The 19,719-nt window shown below is 31.1% G+C and overlaps 1 protein-coding gene and 4 non-coding genes across 5 annotated transcripts; all 5 read left to right on the top strand.

Annotated features, from left to right (window-relative positions):
* The first annotated feature begins 6,625 nt into the window (after positions 1–6,625).
* On the top strand, positions 6,626–16,460 carry LOC105634326 (chaperone protein dnaJ A6, chloroplastic). The gene is made up of 8 exons (XM_012217165.4): positions 6,626–6,768; positions 7,628–7,796; positions 8,729–8,870; positions 9,037–9,094; positions 13,702–13,744; positions 14,868–14,916; positions 15,028–15,108; positions 15,228–16,460. Exons 2-8 carry the CDS (start codon positions 7,690–7,692, stop codon positions 16,089–16,091), a joined length of 1,344 nt encoding a protein of 447 aa, XP_012072555.1. The 5' UTR covers positions 6,626–6,768; positions 7,628–7,689; the 3' UTR covers positions 16,092–16,460.
* Positions 16,461–18,375: 1,915 nt separating this feature from the next.
* On the top strand, positions 18,376–18,449 carry TRNAN-GUU (transfer RNA asparagine (anticodon GUU)). Its single transcript has one exon. It is a non-coding gene; the product is annotated as a tRNA-Asn (tRNA).
* Positions 18,450–18,758: 309 nt separating this feature from the next.
* On the top strand, positions 18,759–18,832 carry TRNAN-GUU (transfer RNA asparagine (anticodon GUU)). Its single transcript has one exon. It is a non-coding gene; the product is annotated as a tRNA-Asn (tRNA).
* Positions 18,833–19,137: 305 nt separating this feature from the next.
* Positions 19,138–19,211, top strand: TRNAN-GUU (transfer RNA asparagine (anticodon GUU)). Its single transcript has one exon. It is a non-coding gene; the product is annotated as a tRNA-Asn (tRNA).
* Positions 19,212–19,516: 305 nt separating this feature from the next.
* Positions 19,517–19,590, top strand: TRNAN-GUU (transfer RNA asparagine (anticodon GUU)). Its single transcript has one exon. It is a non-coding gene; the product is annotated as a tRNA-Asn (tRNA).
* The last annotated feature ends 129 nt before the right edge of the window (positions 19,591–19,719 follow it).

Here is a 19,719-nt window from a genome sequence, read left to right as displayed (position 1 = left end):
CAATCATTGATGTTTTCTTCAAAACCAAAAGAAGTTACTGTATCACTAAACTTAATATACCATTGTCAGAAAGCTTGCTTAAGTCCATATATTGACTTCTTAGATTTACACACCATATGACTTTTTCCTTCTATGCAAAAACCTTCTGGTTATCTATATAAACTTCCTCCTCAAGATCACCATTTAAAAAGGCAATTTTCACGTCCATTTGATATAACTCCAAATCATATTGAGCTACTAATATAGTAATTATTCTTAATGAATCTTTCTTTGAGACAAGTGGAAATGTCTCTTTGTAATGAATGTCGTCCTTATAAATATACTTTTGGGAACATGTTTAGCTTTAAATCGTTCAATATTACCTTTTGACTCATGTTTTATCTTAAAACCCATCTACATCTGACTCGTTTAGAATTTTTTGGCAAATTAATGAGATCCAAGACATTATTTTGTGCCATTGATTTTAACTCTTCTTTCATGGCATCAATTCATTTGTCAGATTCATCACTTTCTATGGCTTGTGAAAAATGAGATAGGATCATTGTTAATGCCACAATTAAATTTTGACTCCTGCAAATAAACCACATAATCACTAGGATAGCTTATCTTCTTACCCTTATAGGTTTATTCAATGCTATTCACGTGGCTCATTTATGTTAATCAGTTGTAAGTTACTTCCTTAACGAGGTGCTACATCATTAAAATATTGTTCGATATCATTTTGTTCCTCAATTATTGAAACAATATTTGGTGTGGATGTGGATCGAGGAACATTTAAAGTAATGTAATATCTAGCCTTACTTCATTACTATCCATAATACATTTTTCGGCATTCCCATTAAATTCTCCATTCTCAATGAATTTGGCATTTTTTGTTTTAACAATTTTTGGATTATGGTTTGGACAATAAAACTTATATCCTTTAGATTTCTTTGGGTAACCAATAAAGTATCAACTAACTATTCGAGAATATAATTTCTTTTCATGCAGATTATAAACTTGTGCTTTAGCTTGGCAACCGCAAACATGCAAGTGCCTCATACTAGGTTTTCTTCCAGTCCATAACTCAAAAGGAGTTTTAAGAATTACCTTACTGGAAATCCTATTAAGCAAATACACAACAATTTTAAATGCATGCATCCATAAGATTTTGGGTAGTGAGAAATTACTCATCACACTCCTAATCATATTCATTCAAGTCCTATTACGTCTTTCTATAACATCATTTTTTTGAGGTGTGCCTAACATACTATATTGTGCATATATGCCATGTTTCCCGAGGAACTTTGAAAATAGACCAGCACATTGTCCAAACTCATTATATTTTTCATAATATTCACCACCTCTATCAGATCTTACAATTTTCACTTTTCTATCCAATTGTCTTTCAACCTCCTTTATAAATACCTCAAAGGCATTTACAACTTTAGATTTTTCATTAAACAAATTGATGTATCCATAACGTGAAAAATCATCAATAAAGGTGATAAAATATTTTTCTCCATCTAAGGATGGAGTATCAAAAGGTCTACATATATTAGCGTGTATACTTTCAAGAAGCTAAGTACTTCTTCTCCTTTCTTATTATGTTTGATTTGCTTTCCCTTAATGCAATCCATACATATACCCAGATCAGCAAAATCTAGATTTGGAATAATCTCACTCTTTATCAATCTTTCTAATCTTTCTTTGGTTAAATGACCCAAGCATTGATGCCACAAGTCAACAGAATTTTCATTCACTATGCCACATTTATTTCCAATATTATGGTAAACAGAAAAAAAGGACTCAAAAAAATTATCATTAAGTTTTAATTTAATATAAACCATCCATAAGAATTCCATGACCAATAATGAAATTATGTTTAAATAAACTAAAACAACCATGTCCAAACTTAAAAGTAAACCCAACACCATCAAATTTTGAAACAAAAATTAAGTTTCTAAAAATTGAAGGTACATAGAGAGTATGCATTAGATCCAGGTGATGACTAGTATCTAATTAAATGATAAGTTCTCATGCCTTCAATTGGGACTTTCATATAGTTTCTCAAAATAAAAAGTTCTCAATTAGATTTTTGGTTTGGATCGTAAGGAATTCCTACATCATATTGGAAACATGAGTAGTAGCACCAAAGTCAAGCCACCAAGTATAAGAAGGAACTTCAGTTAAGTTTAGGTCAAAACATACAAAAATATTAAATGTGCCTTTCTTTTCGAACCAAGCTTTACGTTTTAAGCAATATTTCTAATCGTGTCCCTCTTTCTTACAAAAACAACATTTATCTTTCTTTTCCTCCTTTTCATCAGCAACAACTTGTGTATCTTTAGCAGATGCCTTATTCAATTAGTTGGCCTTTGGCTTATAAGTCTTACTAGCTCCTTGACCCACTAGATTAATAGAAGGAAGTCCTTGATTCTTTAATCTCGTTTCCTCTTGAGTGAGCATATTGGCTAATTCATTAACATTCCCCTGGTCTTTATAGTGTCATAGTTAATTTAAAAAGGCATATACTCAAGAGGTAACGAGTTCATAATGAATTGCACTAAAAAGGAGTCATCAACTGTCATACTTAGGATTTTCAGTTTTGCTGCAATATTTGTCATCTCGATGACATGTTGCTGCATACTTCGTGACCCATCATACTTCATGGTCATGAGTTTAGTCATTAATGTTCCAATAAGAAACTTATCCGTAGAACGGAAATGTTCTTCCACAAGCTTAAGATATTCTTTAGTAGTTGCAGTTTGTGGAATAGTAATCTATCTTAATATTGTTGGCAATAGTCATTGCATGAATATTAATACATAAGTTGTTAGATCTATCTCATGCCTTATGGTGTGATTTCTCATTCTCATTGCTTGTATCAATAATAGCAACATGTTTTATCTTCCAAAAGTGTTAAAGTCAAGATCAAAAATACCTAAATGGAAATTGACTATTAAGAGAAATTCACCCCACTGAACACGGTAACAGAGGAAGCATGCGAATAAAGAGAAACAACTAAAAATACATAAATGCTCAATAAATTAATGGATTCAAACAATTAAACATTTAGAATATACTACAGGTTTGACATATAACCATATTTGACAAGAGATTGTTAAATTTCCCTATTATGTTTATTAGCAATAAATAATAATCTACCTTTGGGTAAATTCAAAACATCCATTAAATAATAAACTACATTTAATCATATAAATTCAATAACAATCATGAATAAATATTATTTGTTACATGATAAAATATTTAATTAATTAATATGACCACTTAATTAATTAATCAATTAAATAGCAGCATCAATAATTTTTTTTAATTCTGCTTTTTTTTAGACATAATTATCATAAATGTTTAATAAACATACATTATCAGAAAATATGGCTAAGGAATTGAATTCTTTATACATGGGATTGAATCAATAAAAATTAATGCATAACTGAAGTAGAAAATGCCAGAGTTATTTTTAGACCCGTCTTTGTTAACAAAATTGATTTCTCCCTCCTCGGCCCACTGTATGTCATAGAGTACTTTGATGGAACTGATGTCCGTTACCTTAATAGGTGGAGAGGACCAATTTATATATCTACAACTTTAATTTGGTACGTCCATCAAGTAATCAATGAACGGTTGAGATTTAATTCACTAATAATTAGAATTAAAGACCAAATAGGATTAGGAGTCCTTAATAATAATAATAACCACAATATTATTATTAATTAAATTAGGACAGTGGCCACTACATTTGGGCCACATTCCAATAGAACCATCCAGATCATCGCAGTAACACTGAAGGCATGCACCACCGCAGAATCCTCTTTTATAAGTATCAAATAGCGTCCTAAAAACCTAGATAATAAATTTCGGGAATTCTTTTGCAGATTTGAATTGAACCGAATTCATCGATCTGTTCAATTCACCGATTTTGTTCGGATTGATTCGGTTCTAATTTGGTTCTTTATCATTCATTTTAAATAGTCAATTCGGACCGGATTATGGTCCGATTCTCGATTAAACTGATCAAATTGGTCGGCCCGGTCTCTAGAACCATAATAATTATATCTATATACATATTAAAACAAGTGAAAATTACTATTTTTATTATTATATTTTGTTTAAAATATATGACTGTACTATGTATTTTTAGAATTACATTGTTATATCATGCTGTTAATATTTTGTAACTTTTTCGTTAAAGATAATGACATTTTAGTTAATTTAGATAAAATAAAAGGATAAAATAATCTAGAAATACAATGACAAATCAGTAAATTTTGACAAAATACAATAAAATAGCAAAAAAAGAATAAAAAAACTCGATAAAATGATATAATAATGTAATCAAAGACGAAAAATAAAAATAAAACTATATATTTCTAAAACTACAGTAGTAATATTGTATTTGGTAAATGCATGATTAAAATGGTAATTTTCCTTTAAAATTAATATGCGCTTTATTATAATAATAGTAATTCTAACGAATTTGATATTTGAATATTGAGTTCAGAGACTAATTTTGATGAAGAATATTAATATTTACACGGACGTTCTTAAATATTACTCCCTCTGTTCCTTCATCAATGTCCATTTTTCAAAAATACAAGAATTAAAAAAATAATTAGAAGCCATTAATATGATAACACTTTACTAAAATGCTCTTTTAGTAATGTAAACTAGGAGCGAGCATTTGACCAATTTAGTCAATTTGAGTAATATTTTTAACTGAAATAAATTTATTGAAAAATTTTTCGATTTAACCAAACTAATTTTTTAACCCAATTCAACGAATCTTTTTGGTTGAATTATTTTTTATGATTAATCGAACCAAAGTTAAAGAAAATGAAAATTTAATTAACCGACTGAATTTAACCGAAATTTATGATTAACCGGCTTTAACCGAAATAAAAATTAACCGAACTTATTAATCACTGTTTAATCAAAAAATTAAAATATTTTTTAATTTATTATCTATATAATCAAAAGGACGTAGTTTTGAGAGTCGATTAATTTGATTAATTCATTTAACTGAACCTTTACCGATCATTTTAAATTTGATATTTTTTAATGAAATATTACCTCTAATGTAAACTCAATTTATTACTCAATTGAATTAGAACGGCATTACAGGTGAAGATTCAGCTAATTCAGTCAATTTAAATAATATTCTTAACCGAAATAAATTAACTAAAAATTTTTTGACTTAACTGAATTTAATTGAACTAATTTTTTTAACCAACTTAACCGAATCATTTTGGCCAAATTAGTTTTGTTCATTAATTGAACCAAGGTTAAAAAAATGAAATTTTAATTAACCAATCGAATTTAACAAAAATAAAAATTAATTGAAGTTATTGATTACTACTTAATCAAAATAAAAATTGAAATATTTTTATTTTTAATTGGAATAAAGTTTAATTTGGTCCATGAAATTATGTAGCAAAATAAAAAAGGTCAGATTTGACATTTTTTTGCCAATTTAGCCCTTGAACTTATATAAAATGATTAAAAAAATCTAATTTAATTCTTGAATTTGTTTTGATTTTATAAATTAATAATTTATTTAATTTAACTTAATTGACTTTATATCCCTTTTTATCATACATTAAGAACACTCATATCAAACTTTTCTAATACTTATGAATATAAATTTAAAATTAATAAAAACATCGTTTCTTGTAATATAATAAATTTATAAACATACATTATAATTTTAATTTATTCAACATAAAAAATATAGATTTCATAAGTGATAATCCAGTAATACATATTAATTTTAAAATGTTCAAATTAATACAGATTTCTAAACTCAAAACCATCAATCAAGGTAAAGAGAGATATAATATACTTCATATATCATTTTTCTATATTTTATAATTAATTAATTTTTTAATAAATTAGTCAGCTCGATTTCAAATACAGTTTTAGTAAATATATATATATATAATGATTTTCACGTTGTAAGTACAATGAAGAACTAAAGGTTAAATTGACTTAAAATGTCAAATATGATTTTTTAATCATTTTAAATAAGTTCAAGAATTAAATTGGCATAAAAAGTGAAATTAAATTTTTTTAATCATTATATACAAGTTCAAGGGTTAACCCAAAAAGTCAAATATAACCTTTTTGATCTTACTGAACAAGTTCAGGGACTGAATTGACTTTTATTTCTTTTTAATTTTATTATCTAATTAATCAAAATAATGTAGTTTTAGAAATTTATTAATTTGATTAATTCGGTTGAATTAATTTTTAATCGAACCTTTAACCGATCAAACTAAACTTTTAACCGAATATTTATTCACTAAATTGAATTTGCCGAATCGAATGCTGACCTTAAAGAGTATATTTGAAAGTAAAAATATTGTATTACTTTGATTCATAAAAAGACATTAAATTGGATTTTTTTTTTTTTGGCAAAATGGGCTTTTTTTTTTGGGGGGGTGGGGGGGGAGAGTAGTTTTTTTTTAAATACTTTACTTCTTTTCTTTAATCAGGAAAATTGATTTAAAGCGTTAACCAAGTGAACGGCGGATGATTAGGTTACAGGGAGATGGCTAGAGTGACAAAGGCAGGGAACCGTAGCCCTGATTAAACGAGAAAATATTCATCTTCTTCAATGAGAAAAATATAGCCTCATCCTTCACCTGCTCCTGTGTGCTTCTAATTCTTGCCTGTAACTCACCAATCTCTCTCTCTCTCTCTCTCTCTCCGAGCGAGAATTTGGAAAAGAAGCCACCGTTGTTCTTCGACTGGATACGTAACAAACAGGTCCCTCTTTCTCTCTCTCCCTCTCTCTCTCTCTCTCCTCTAATGTCGTCCTCATGCACTGTATAGATAGTTTTTATGTATGCCTTCGTGTTTGAGTTTTGGGGTTATTTCCATAATCGAAATCGATTAGTTTCAGATATTGAGTACCTGAAAGTAGTAATTATTTGGATAAATTCTAATTGGGTTGCTTGAGTTTTGTTATTACTAAATTATTATTATTATTTTCATTTTGAGTTTCATTCTGGAAGTGATTTTGCTGCTTTTTGAAACTTAAATTTCTGTTCGTGGCTTTTACGGCGTAGGAAAAACTACTTCCAAAACTTTTGGGGAAATAAGGGTTTGTGGTAATGGTTAAATATAGGGAATTGAAGCTCATTTTGAGAAGCTATTGCTGCTGCCATAGTAAAAATTCTTTGTAGGATTCTCTTCACATTTTCTTATTTTATATTTAATTTCATATTATCGTGGTTTAAGAAACTTGTGAATGAGGGTCATTTCATTTTCCCCAATTCAAAAACCCAGTGGTAAAGGGTGGAAATAAATCTCTCTTAGGTTTAAGTTCCGGTATGGAATGGAAGTGCTCGTTTTATCGTCTAATGTATCAAAGACATGAACTTCGGTTGCAGGTGATTGTGCTTAATTTTTTATTTCTTTTATAAACATGGATATTGCTTTTAGTGGTAATATTAAGCCTTTAATTTTCTGAGGCATTCATCGAAGGGATTGCTCTCTAGGTGCAATATTTAGGAAATTGCATACATGTCATTTTGATATGATATATTCTTTGAATAGCATTATTCAGTGACTTCAGATTCTACTATATGCTATGAACTAAATCTCAAAGTTTTATGCTTTTCAGGTTGATTAGGGTTTCAGGTGTATAATCATTATCTAACCATCTTGTTTGTGAAAATCTATTGGATGGCAATTATACCTTGTGGAAGCACATCAGTTGCTCAATGGGGTATTCGACCTCAGTTCATACTTAGATCTTATATCCAAAACAGGATAGTGACTACTCAGTATGGGTGAGGATGTTCTTTCTTCTTTAATTTTCTTTTTCTCAAGTTTCTCTTGTATGCTTATGAACATACATATATGTGGATACAAAAGAACCTGAAGTAGGAAATTGGCTAATTTAGTGGGACTTTCTGTCTTTGGGACCGTTGCTATGCCATTAAAAGTTCCTTAGTTTAAATTAGCATATTGTAATAACGTGCTTTATTGTGAAAATTCAAATCTTTTTGTGACTGGTAGTTGTAAAAAACACTATTTATCTTCAATTCATCCTAATTTGAGGACTTCTACAAGTTCTAAGAATCTGTACTCTACCATCTGCAAGTTGTCCTTTTAATGTATTTGGGTTAGACATATGGCTTTTTAGTTCTTTAAATTCTTGCATTGACCAAAATAGAATTGAATTTATCAGAGCACATCTCACAGTGCTGTTGACAAAATGGATTTGTTGCTAGAATCCAGTCCTTTTTGTCGCTAAAAATATCATTCTTTATGAGAAAAGAAGTTAGCATGTGGTACCTTATACAGGCAGAAGTCAAGAAAGCAACACATTAGCTATGAAGAATGGTTTATCAGGCATGCTGTAGCCTGTTTCCCTGCTGGAAATTGGAGCAATGATTACCTACTGTTATTGATGTAACCTTTTGGGCCGTCCTAATGGTTCATGTCATATATATGCTTTTTTCTTTTAGCTTGTCAAATAACAGAAAGCATTTTAGCAGAATTTTTTTCCTAGTAGTCGTTGTTGTTGTAGTTTTCATTTCTATTTTTTCTGCTTCAGCACATATTATTATGATTTGTATTTTGCTAGTGAGATTTTTGTGTCATAGGGTGCATAAAGCTTTTATTTTTTACGCATGACATTTTTCATTCTATAGTAAGAATAAACTTTAGATCTAGATTAATTGAAAGGTTACTCAGTGCATTTAAAACCATTGTGCAGTCTTAATGGCAAGACAAGCTATTTGGCAGCACCAAGTTCAAGCCTATTTTCACGTGATTCCTTTCCTGTATTATCTTTTGTTGGGCCATCTCAAACTTCACATCGTCGAAGGGGATCACGATTTACAGTTAGAGCTGATGCTGTGAGTGCAAAATGGTTTATGTATATATTGCTTCATGATGATGACAAAGGCCGCATTTACTGTCTTACCTTTCCTTTTTCCCTGTCTTTCCAAATACTTGCCTGATATCATAGTTGACATCCTTCTAATATTTTTACTCAGAGCATGAACGTTTTCTGAATTGCAGGATTACTATTCTGTCCTTGGAGTGTCAAAAAATGCAAGTAAATCTGAAATCAAAAGTGGTATGCATGCTTGTACTCTTTTTTTATTTTTGTGTAAACTTAACATCTCTTTGCTGTTTTACACCTGGGAAGCCTTAAAGACCTAAAATTTCATAAGTAGTTGTAGGAAAATAATTTAGTTTCATTTTCATTGATCTTTACTATGGAGGTTTTTATTTTTATTTTATGAACAAAAAAATTCTATTCTAGAGAAGAAAAAATATGTCTGAAAAGGATAATTAGTCTAACATCAGAAAGTGATACACATACTAAAAGGAAAATAATAAAACATGCTAACGCATGAAGGGTTTTGAAGCCTAAGGTATGAGGTGCTCTCCTAGTGGACACAAGGCACATATTGACTAAAACAGATATATTTTGTATTTGAATAATAAGGAATAAAGTAGAAAAATAAAAGGAAAAATAGAGCCTAATTGGAGAATGGAGATGATGTGTCTTTCGAGTTCTGACTTTTGGAGGACTTTTGTACTTGAAATTTTTCAGTACATGTTGGATGTCAAATCTAGATAAAAAATAAATAAAAACTTGTTTTGTCTTTAACTTGCATTTTTTTTTTTTTTTTCATTTTCTCACTATCTTATTCCTCCATAGTTGGATAAACTTGACATTGACTTTCCAAATGTTAAAATAGTGAAATTCTACATATTTAACTGGCGGTGTATGCATCAAAGAAAAAGCTTGATCTTGTCATCTCTATCTTTTACCTGTTTTATAGAAGTTGGTTCCTATAAATGAGTAGCTAATTTGAATGTTTGAAGCTTGTTTTTTGGCTTTCCTTATTGATTTGTCTTCATTTTGTGGTGTTGTGATCTTTTTGCTATTTTAAAGTATTGGTTGTGGTATTGACTCTTCTATTTTTTATCTTCCTTTTTGTGGTTTTTAAGAGGTGTGATTCAATTCACTGAAACCCTAAACCAAAATAATTTCTAATTAATTGAATCTTTTAACACCTCTTAAATAATAACCAAATTCAATAAAGATTAGCAGGATAACCTGTGTAATGTCATAGTTGTTAAGGAGGCGAGCTTGACTTAAGGCTCAAGGACTTGCCCTTCAACAGTCCTCAGGCGGGCAATTTCACTCAGGCTATTGCCTCTGGATAGAGGTGTGTGCCTTTTTGCGCCTTTTTTGCTAGGCTCAAGACAATCGCGCTTTTAAATTTTTGTTTTCCTGAACAAGTCACCTAGGATTTTCTTTCAAAATAAAGCTGTCTAGCCAGCATCTGTTTACAACAACACAACACCACCGCCTAGGCTTTAATCCCAAACTAGCTTGGGTTGGCCATATAATGTTTTGTCATTATATCATAAAAACCAATGATATGCTTTATAATCCAGCTCCCACTCCTTCATCTAGCAGTCACCTCCTGCAATCTGTCTAGTTTTTGGCCAACGACCATACAGATTTTTCTCTCTCAATTTCTCTCTCTATATTTCCTTTCTATTTTCCTTCTTTTTTTTTTTTTTTTTTCATTTTCGCGATTCTACTCTTTTCTATCTTAATCCAATATCTTAAAATACAACTTTTGTTGCCATTTTTTTTTTTTTTAAATTTGTGTGTTTCTTCCATGTTTTTCTATTGTTTCCTTTTTTTTTTTTTTTTGATATCCTAAAACCAATTTTTCATAAATCAATAACTGAACCAAAAATTGAATTCTTTCGTACCGAAATAATTTCATTGTTGGTTTGGTTTGGTTATTCAGTTATAATTGAATAGTGCACACCCATAGGTTCTCCTTTTTTATTTTTGTTTTAGCTTCTTCTATGGATTTCTTGTCTTGGGTATTAAAAGATCTACTCAGAAGTTCTCTAACTCTCATTTAGGCTTCAATTGTTTCACGGAAAATAACTTATTATTGGAAATCTTTTTCTAGAAAATATTTTCTTTAGAAAATATTTTACAAAGAACTTATTTTCTTGACAATGGTTTAGTTTTTCTTTGATCAGGAAAAATATTTTAATTGACTAATTTCTCCAATGCTCCAAATGCTGAAAGGAAAGTGTTTCCCACAAACAAATGGAGCCTTAGTATCAAAGTTAGTTTCTAGTGAACTTGTCTGCCTAGTTGTACTTTGAGGACCTGGACTATGCAATTCATTTTCAAATTTGATTATTCTTTTTCACATTTGTTAAAGCAGTTTTACTAACAAACTCATAGGTTATTTAACTGAAAGTATTCTGATGTTGGAAAATTACAAGAGATAATAAATGAACTCAATAAATTGCATAGCTCTGTGTAATTGTAATTTCAACTTCTTTTCAAAGTTCATTTTCTGACTTTTTAACTATTATTATTATTCTTTTGGGGAGAAGGTGAACCGCTTTTTACCTATGTTTTCGTTTTGACATAATGACATAATGGATTGTTTGAGACTTGGACCTGAATAAGTTGGATGGAGTAGGAATTTTTGTTGTTAAGGAATAGGTAAATAATCTTCAGAAAAAAAATAAAATAAAGTTGGTACTTGTTGGGTAAATTTTGGGAACTGAATTCTAAACTATTTCAAAATTTTCATTCGTATGTTTCTTTATTCTTCACGGGGCATTTGTTATGACCAGAAATGATGTATACTCGCTACTATCATCTTCCCTCATTCCTTACTGTTGCCACTACCAACTCATCTCCTTCATCATTATTTCAACTACTAATAGCTTCTAGTATAAGTACTTGAAGAGCGTGCAATTCTTTTTCAAATTTGATTATGCTTTTTCTACAATTGTTAAATAAATTTTACCAACAAACTCAATAGTTACTTAACTGAAAGTACTTGTCCGATGTTGGAAAATTATAAGAGATAATAAATGAATACTTGTCTGATGTTGGAAAATTACAAGAGATAATAAATGAACTCCCTAAATTGCATACATCTGTGTAATTGTGACTTCAACTTCCTTTCAAAGAAACCTTTTGATTTTTTTTATTTTTTTATTTTTATATTACTCTTTTGGGGAGAAGGTTGCCTATGTTTTCATTTCAACATGATGATTGTAATGGGTTGTTTGAGGTTTGAACCTGAATAAGTTGGAAAGTTGGATAGAGTAGGAATTTGTACTTAAGGTGTAGGTGAATAATCTTCTGAAAAAATAAATAAACAGATTTGGTACTTGTATGAAAAGTGGGTAAATTTTGGGGACTCATTCTAAACTATTTCGAAAATTCTAATTCTTAGTTCTTTATTCTTTAGGATATACTCACTACTACCGTCTTCCCTCATTCCTTACTGTTGCCACTACCACCCCACCTCCTCCATTGTCATTTCGACTGCTACCTAGCCCCTCCTCCCCAACTCCTCCACCAGAAAAAAAAAAAAAAACACACACATAACCACCTCACTTGTCTATGTGGTATTATGTTCTGAAACAATATAATAATTTCTACTTAGGAATTAAAATATATATATTATAGGAGAATATATGGTGGTCAAAAACTGGGATCAAATCAATTACGAACAAGCCTTGGAGTTTTCAATAATGTCTCTCTTCTTCTTCTTCTTCTTTCCTGTTTCTTTGGGGGTGGGTGTCTTTTATTTTCTTTTCTTTTTTTTTTTTTTTTTTTTGTTTGTTTGGGGGGGTGGGGGTAAGGAGGTCAGCAATCATAAAAGATCAGTTGATTTGATCAACTACGCAACACATAGTACTCTGATAGTTCCTAATTTGGTACTTCAGTTTTTATTTTGCTCCTTGAATCTCTGGTGAAGAGAGAAGTTAAATACTATCATGGACGGTGCCCATGATTTTCTGGAAATGGTGTTGCATTTTCTGCTAAATACACAGCTTAAATCATATCTGGTGGATATAACATTGTGATTATATTGATATGTGAACTATTTTCTCTCTTTAAAGCCAATTGAATATAATTTGCTTGTTGCCCGTGGTATTTTGGAAATAATTTTTCATCTTTTTATGTAAATGCACATTTTGCATCATTCTTGGTGGATATCATTTTTGTCTTGGTATGCAAACTTGCTTTAAAGTGCTTATCATCTTTGCATGTGGAAATAAAATCTTTTGGTATGAATTACTGCATCTTTACAAAATTCAACAGATATAGTTGATTAAGAGATGATACCATGATAGAATTGATTCTGGCCAAGGCCCTACAAGGTGTATGCTAGAAGAAACAAAGGAGCTGTAATTGAATGTGTGAGTATTGGGGACCAAGCAAAGGAATACACGTCACCAAGTTAGCTATCAAATCATCACCCAGCAGTATATAAGGAAGCAAAGAGAATGATGAGGGCATCTTTGGGAATTCAATTATTTTGGGCAGAGGAATCTGCATGGGCTTGGCCTGGAGACTGTATCAGCCATTTATCTTCTTCTAGTATAAACCTTGTAGGGCCTTGGGCCGGAATCAATTCTATCATACCATGTTGAGTCTTGCCACATTGACCTGTATAAGGTAGTAAAAATATGAATTATGACAGACCTTTGCTGATCTAAAGCTAGTTTTTTCAAATGAAAGTATATTTGAAAGGCATATTTATGGATGAACATAACGTTCTTGGTAGATTTACTATTGGAGCTCAAAAAATAAAGGGAGCATAATCAATATTGGCTTATCCTATTTAAGATGTACTAACTCCTTTTATCCTTGTTGGTTTTCAGCATACCGGAAACTTGCAAGGAGTTATCATCCAGATGTGAACAAGTAAGTTTTCTTCTATATGAGAATGACCCTCCCCCTTCATCACCTCTGCTGTACTCATTTCCTTCTTATCTTATAGCAAACTGAGATACTGTTCTTTGTTTTCTATTGAATTGTGGACTGTACGGTTTATTAGTACAACTATCTGTATGCCACATGTAAAATGTCACTCTTTTCATTCTTTTGGAGATGCCGAGATTAGATTTAGGTGTGTGTGATGTGGATAAGGCTATGGAAGATCATGTGGATTCACTGGCTGTTCCCCAGTCTTCTCCCTTTTCTTCTTTGCAGTGTTTGGCCTATGGCATGCACTGGTGCTAGTGGATCATGTTTCAGTAGAGTAGGATCATGGGAGATAATCTAGAATATTGATACTCTGCGGTTATACCAATCATCTCTAGAAGACAAACAATGATATTTGGACACTTCAATCATCTCTGAATTCAAGAAAATATGGGATGCACAACATCTAATTGTTCAAGTGCTGTTTCAGGATAGCTCAATATTTCAATTAGGTTGTCCAATACAAACTTCCACAACAATGTGCATGAAGCTCTAGATTCTATTCATAACCGTTTCTTATATATAACTTTTTCAAGGAAAATATACAATTGAGGTCTGCCTAATTTTGCCGACTGAGACCAGAAATATATATTTACTACTCCCACTTGGTTTACAAAACCATTGGTCTCTCTCGCTGTAGTTCAAAGGTTAATGAAGAAGCTTCTCATATATTTGGGCCCTAACATTTTCAAAAAGATTCTCTTCTTTGTCGTGTCCTATGGATATTTAAGCTTCCTGTGTGAAACTGACCAAATTTGTAAGAAAGCAAGAATTCATTGTCAAGCGGATTGTGTTTAGAGATGGGTGCATATCAACATTAGTTTACTAACAATAATATCTAGTATCAGAAAGTTCAAGGATGTGCCTTGCTTAGAAGGATGCTAGTTAAAGTTGATCTGACATTTTGTGATTGTAAACACAATTCTGCAGTTTATTTGTGTTGAGTGAGAACCTGCAGAAAACAGTTGTAGATTGCCAAATTTGATTACTTTTCTATCTAACATGAATGGAAGAAGATGATATTCAAGACCTGTTTGAATTTAAATTCTTTTCTATGCTGCAGAGAACCTGGGGCAGAGCAGAAGTTCAAGGAAATTAGCAATGCATATGAGGTAAAAGTTTAATAGTGGTTATGCTTTCTGGTTTATGATTGAATTATAACATTTTTTTTTTTTTTTTTGTGGCCGTGGTCTACATGTTCTAAGCTTTAATTTTTCCTGCAGGTCTTATCAGATGATGAGAAACGATCTCTGTATGACAGGTATGGTGAGGCTGGACTCAAAGGTGCTGGTGTGGGCATGGGGGTAAGTTAATTTCCATAGATGATGAATGAAATCATGTCTGTTAGAGTTAATGATCTGTCAATATTCTTTCCATCATCTTTGGCTTTTTCATGGTTTAAACTGGTTTTGTTGTATTGCAGGATTTCAGCAATCCTTTTGATTTGTTTGAGTCGCTATTTGAGGGCATGGGAGGTATGGGAGGCATGGGAGGCATGGGTGGCATGGGAGCGAGAGGCTCCAGGAATAGAGCAGTTGATGGCCAGGATGAATATTACAATCTTGTATTAACTTTCAAGGAAGCAGTTTTTGGGGTTGAAAAAGAGATTGAGATAACTCGACTGGAAAGCTGTGCAACTTGCAATGGTTCAGGTGCAAAACCGGGGACAAAGCCATCTACATGTACTACATGCGGTGGCCAAGGCCAGGTTGTCTCCTCTGCAAGGACTCCATTAGGTGTCTTCCAGCAGGTAATGACCTGCTCTTCATGTGGTGGTACTGGGGAAACATTTACCTCTTGCAACACATGTTCTGGGGACGGTCGAGTAAGGAGGACAAAACGTATCAGTTTAAAAGTGCCAGCTGGTGTAGACTCAGGGAGCCGTTTGAGAGTCCGTTCTGAAGGTAATGCTGGAAGGAGAGGTGGGTCACCTGGTGACCTCTTTGTTATTATTGAAGTCATCCCAGATCCTGTTCTAAAACGTGATGACACCAACATCTTGTACACTTGCAAGGTGTCATACATAGATGCAATTTTGGGTACAACAATCAAGGTCCCAACTGTTGATGGCATGGTTGATCTCAAGATCCCAGCTGGAACACAGCCCAACACCACACTTGTAATGGCAAAGAAAGGAGTACCTGTGCTAAATAAAAGCAACATGAGAGGTGATCAGTTGGTTCGTGTACAAGTCGAAATTCCTAAAAGATTGAGCGGCGAAGAGAGAAAACTCGTTGAGGAGCTTGCAGATCTAAGCAAGGGCAAAACAGCTAGTAGTCGAAGATAAATGGTTAGACATTGATATTATCTGTCTTCATTTGATGTTTTGCAAGCCTTATCAGATCATTTCTCCGTTTGAATGCAACTCTGCACGTCCTTGCTGCATGAAATTTTAACAGTTGATCATTGTAGTTTTGGAGCCGTAAACAAGGTTCTGTTATGGCAGGTGAAAGCCATTGTTATAATTTTGTCCCATAGAATTAGATCTTTTAGAAAATGGAGAAGATCAAATAGGAAATGGAAGTTGGAGATATATCCCTCTTTTGATTTGATTTTGTTTTGTTTTGTTTTTAAAAGCAGACTTGATACTTTCTTATAAATTATTATTCTTTGGGATAGAGCTAAAATTTTGTGCAAAAACATTATTATTTTTTAATTTTTTTTCTGATATTATTTGTGATGTTATTTGGGATGGATGATTATCAACAAGACCTAAAATTGCTCTCTATAATAATTGTTTTTTGTTTCATTATTTCATCACGTGGGATTTACTAGTCAGAGGCTCTCACCCAAATTTACTGCGTGGCCTTTTCTGCTTCTGCTGAATCATGTGTCACTTTTTCTGTATGTTATCCGTTAACTTCGTGTATTTCAATCCATCCATCTATCTATCTATCTATCTATATAAATACATAATAACAGTAACTTAAAAGTTGACATGGCATGCAATTAGACCTTTAAAGTGCTTATTTGGCACTATCTTTTCCTTTTTTTTTTTTTTTTGAACACTAATTGAGGTAAAATTAATATTTTTTAATAATACTAATGGTACGTTTTTCGGTTTTTTTTAATAATTAATAAAATTAATAACACAATTAAACTCTTTTTTAACTAATAAAACTTTTTGAGCTATTTTCTCTAATAATGCAATTAATAATATTAATATACCTATTTTCTTTGATATTTAGATTGACAAAGAAATAGTATGCTAAACACTTATTTAAACTCTATAGTGTTAAATGAATTACAGATTTCTAATTGTATTGGAATTTAATTAATACATTTTAAGTAATTACATCAAAATTTAAGAATACAATTGTGAATCTATGATATTTTTTTGGATTCCTTATAATCCGTGCAAGGCGCGCGTATTTGGCTAGTTGTATTCTATAGCTTAGGAATTCTTCAATCAATCATGAGAAATGAAACGAAAAATGAGGAAATGTGATGGGAATTTGGTTGGCAAATGGAAAATTAAATTGTATTTAATGTTTTTTTTAAATATATTATCTCTATTCCGTAATACTTGTCACATTTGAGAAAATAGTCTGTTCCAAAATACTTATCATATTTGTGGTTTCAAGGAGTAATAAATATTTTTTTTCCATGTTTATCTTTTGTATATGATTAATAATTATTACTTCAATTTAATGGTTTTTTTGAAAAATTAATATTAAATTAAGGGCAATATAGACAAATTTACTCGATAATTTATTACAACTTATACAAATTTAATGGTTTTCGAACGTGAAATTTCAAATGTGACAAATATCATTATGAAACAGAGTTAGTAACTTTCAGCTAATAGTTACTGGAATTAAGATTTAGTTTTTTTTTTCTTTTTTTTTAGTTCACAATTCATTAATGAAAAATATGAATAGATTACACTCATAGGAATAAAAAATACAGATATAGAAAATTGAAATATATGATTTTAGCAGAAGATATTAATCTTTCATGTAAATGCTAGTCCTTGAAATAGCATGACAAAAGAAATTTTTTGTAATATTGGCCGAAGCTTTGTACTTTTAAAAACTTATTACATTTGAGACTCGCAGAGCAGTTTAAACTATTAATTTTTTATACTATGAGCTCCATTGATAAAATAAACTTATCCAAACTTGAAATCTTCATCCACAGTCAGTCAACAATCGATCTTGTATTTCAAACTGCCAATAAAGAAAAAATCACAAACACTCGTAAAAACTTCTCAACGACAAAGAATCACCCATGGAAAGAGAGAAACATCAAATCATAAGCACATAATCCACTAAGAGGGTAGGAAAAACACTCAAAATCTATAATAGATCTAAAAGACTAAATACAAAAATTTATTTCAATTGATTACAAATCTGAAAATTATTGAAAAGAAACTAAAGAAAAACAATGAAAAGGAACGAAAAGCGTGACCCAAAAAAGATGATCCGCGGCAGCTCGAAACAAATATTAAAACAAGATAATATTGCGGTTACTTTTTGTTTTTTCTTAATTTTTTTTTTGCCATTAAATATTGCTATCATATATATTTATTTTTAAAAACTATTATTACCAAGGAAACTGATATAGCGATTGCTGGAATAGCTCAGTTGGTTAGAGCGTGTGGCTGTTAACCACAAGGTCGGAGGTTCAAGCCCTCCTTCTAGCGAAATTTTTGTTTATTATTTACATTTACATGTTTATATTTATTAGAAATTTACAGAAACTTAACATGGAATATTGCAACAACTCAGTTGGTTGGAGCGTGTGGTATGTTAACCATGAAGATGGAGGTTTAAGCCCTCCTTTAAACAAAGTAATTTTATTACTTTTATTTTCAAATTTAAGGAAAATTTATTTTTAGTCCTTGAGTTTTGACCAAATTAATATATTCGTCCATGTATTTTGGATAAATTATTATGATATCCCTAATCTATTGTTTTGTCTAATATATTAGTACAAAAATTTAAAATTTGTTGCTGGAATAGCTCAGTTGGTTAGAGCGTGTGGCTGTTAACCACAAGGTCGGAGGTTCAAGCCCTCTTTCTAGCGAAATGTTTATGTTATTTTTATTTTAAAATTTAGGAAAAATAAATATTTCGCTCCTGAGGTTTGACCATATTAATATTCTCGTCCATGTGTTTTGGACAAATTATTATGATATTTCTAACATATGGTTTTGTCTAACATTTTAGTACAAATATCTAAAGTTTATTGTTCGAATAGCTCAGTTAGTTTGAACGTAGGGCAATTAACCATAAATTAATATACTCGTCCATGTATTTTGGACAAATTATTATGATATCCCTAACCTATTGTTTTGTCTAATATATTAGTACAAAAATTTAAAATTTGTTGCTGGAATAGCTCAGTTGGTTAGAGCGTGTGGCTGTTAACCACAAGGTCGGAGGTTCAAGCCCTCTTTCTAGCGAAATGTTTTTGTTATTTTTATTTTAAAATTTAGGAAAAATAAATATTTTGTTCCTGAGGTTTGACCATATTAATATTCTCGTCCATGTGTTTTGGACAAATTATTATGATATTTCTAACATATGGTTTTGTCTAACATTTTAGTACAAATATCTAAAGTTTGTTGTTGGAATAGCTTAGTTGGTTTGAACGTGGGGCAGTTAACAATAAATTAATATACTCGTCCATGTATTTTGGACAAATTATTATGATATTCCTAACCTATTGTTTTGTCTAATATATTAGTACAAAAATTTAAAATTTGTTGCTGGAATAGCTCAGTTGGTTAGAGCGTGTGGCTGTTAACCACAAGGTCGGAGGTTCAAGCCCTCTTTCTAGCGAAATGTTTATGTTATTTTTATTTTAAAATTTAGGAAAAATAAATATTTCGCTCCTGAGGTTTGACCATATTAATATTCTCGTCCATGTGTTTCGTCCATGTGTTTTGGACAAATTATTATGATATTTCT

This window comes from Jatropha curcas, chromosome 8, assembly GCF_041381405.1.
Source record: "Jatropha curcas cultivar XTBG-Jc1 chromosome 8, XTBG_Jcur_1.0, whole genome shotgun sequence".
NCBI classification, from domain to species: Eukaryota; Viridiplantae; Streptophyta; class Magnoliopsida; order Malpighiales; family Euphorbiaceae; genus Jatropha; species Jatropha curcas.
Note: the sequence above shows the minus strand (reverse complement) of the source record. Positions and strands in the feature narration are given on the sequence as shown.

Coding starts and splice junctions, on each gene's coding strand:
- LOC105634326 (XM_012217165.4), top strand. CDS start 7,690: ATGGCAATTATACCTTGTGGAAGCACATCAGTTGCTCAATGGGGTATT. Junction 7,797..8,728: donor ATAGTGACTACTCAGTATGG/GTGAGGATGTTC, acceptor ACCATTGTGCAG/TCTTAATGGCAAGACAAGCT. Junction 13,745..14,867: donor TATCATCCAGATGTGAACAA/GTAAGTTTTCTT, acceptor TCTATGCTGCAG/AGAACCTGGGGCAGAGCAGA.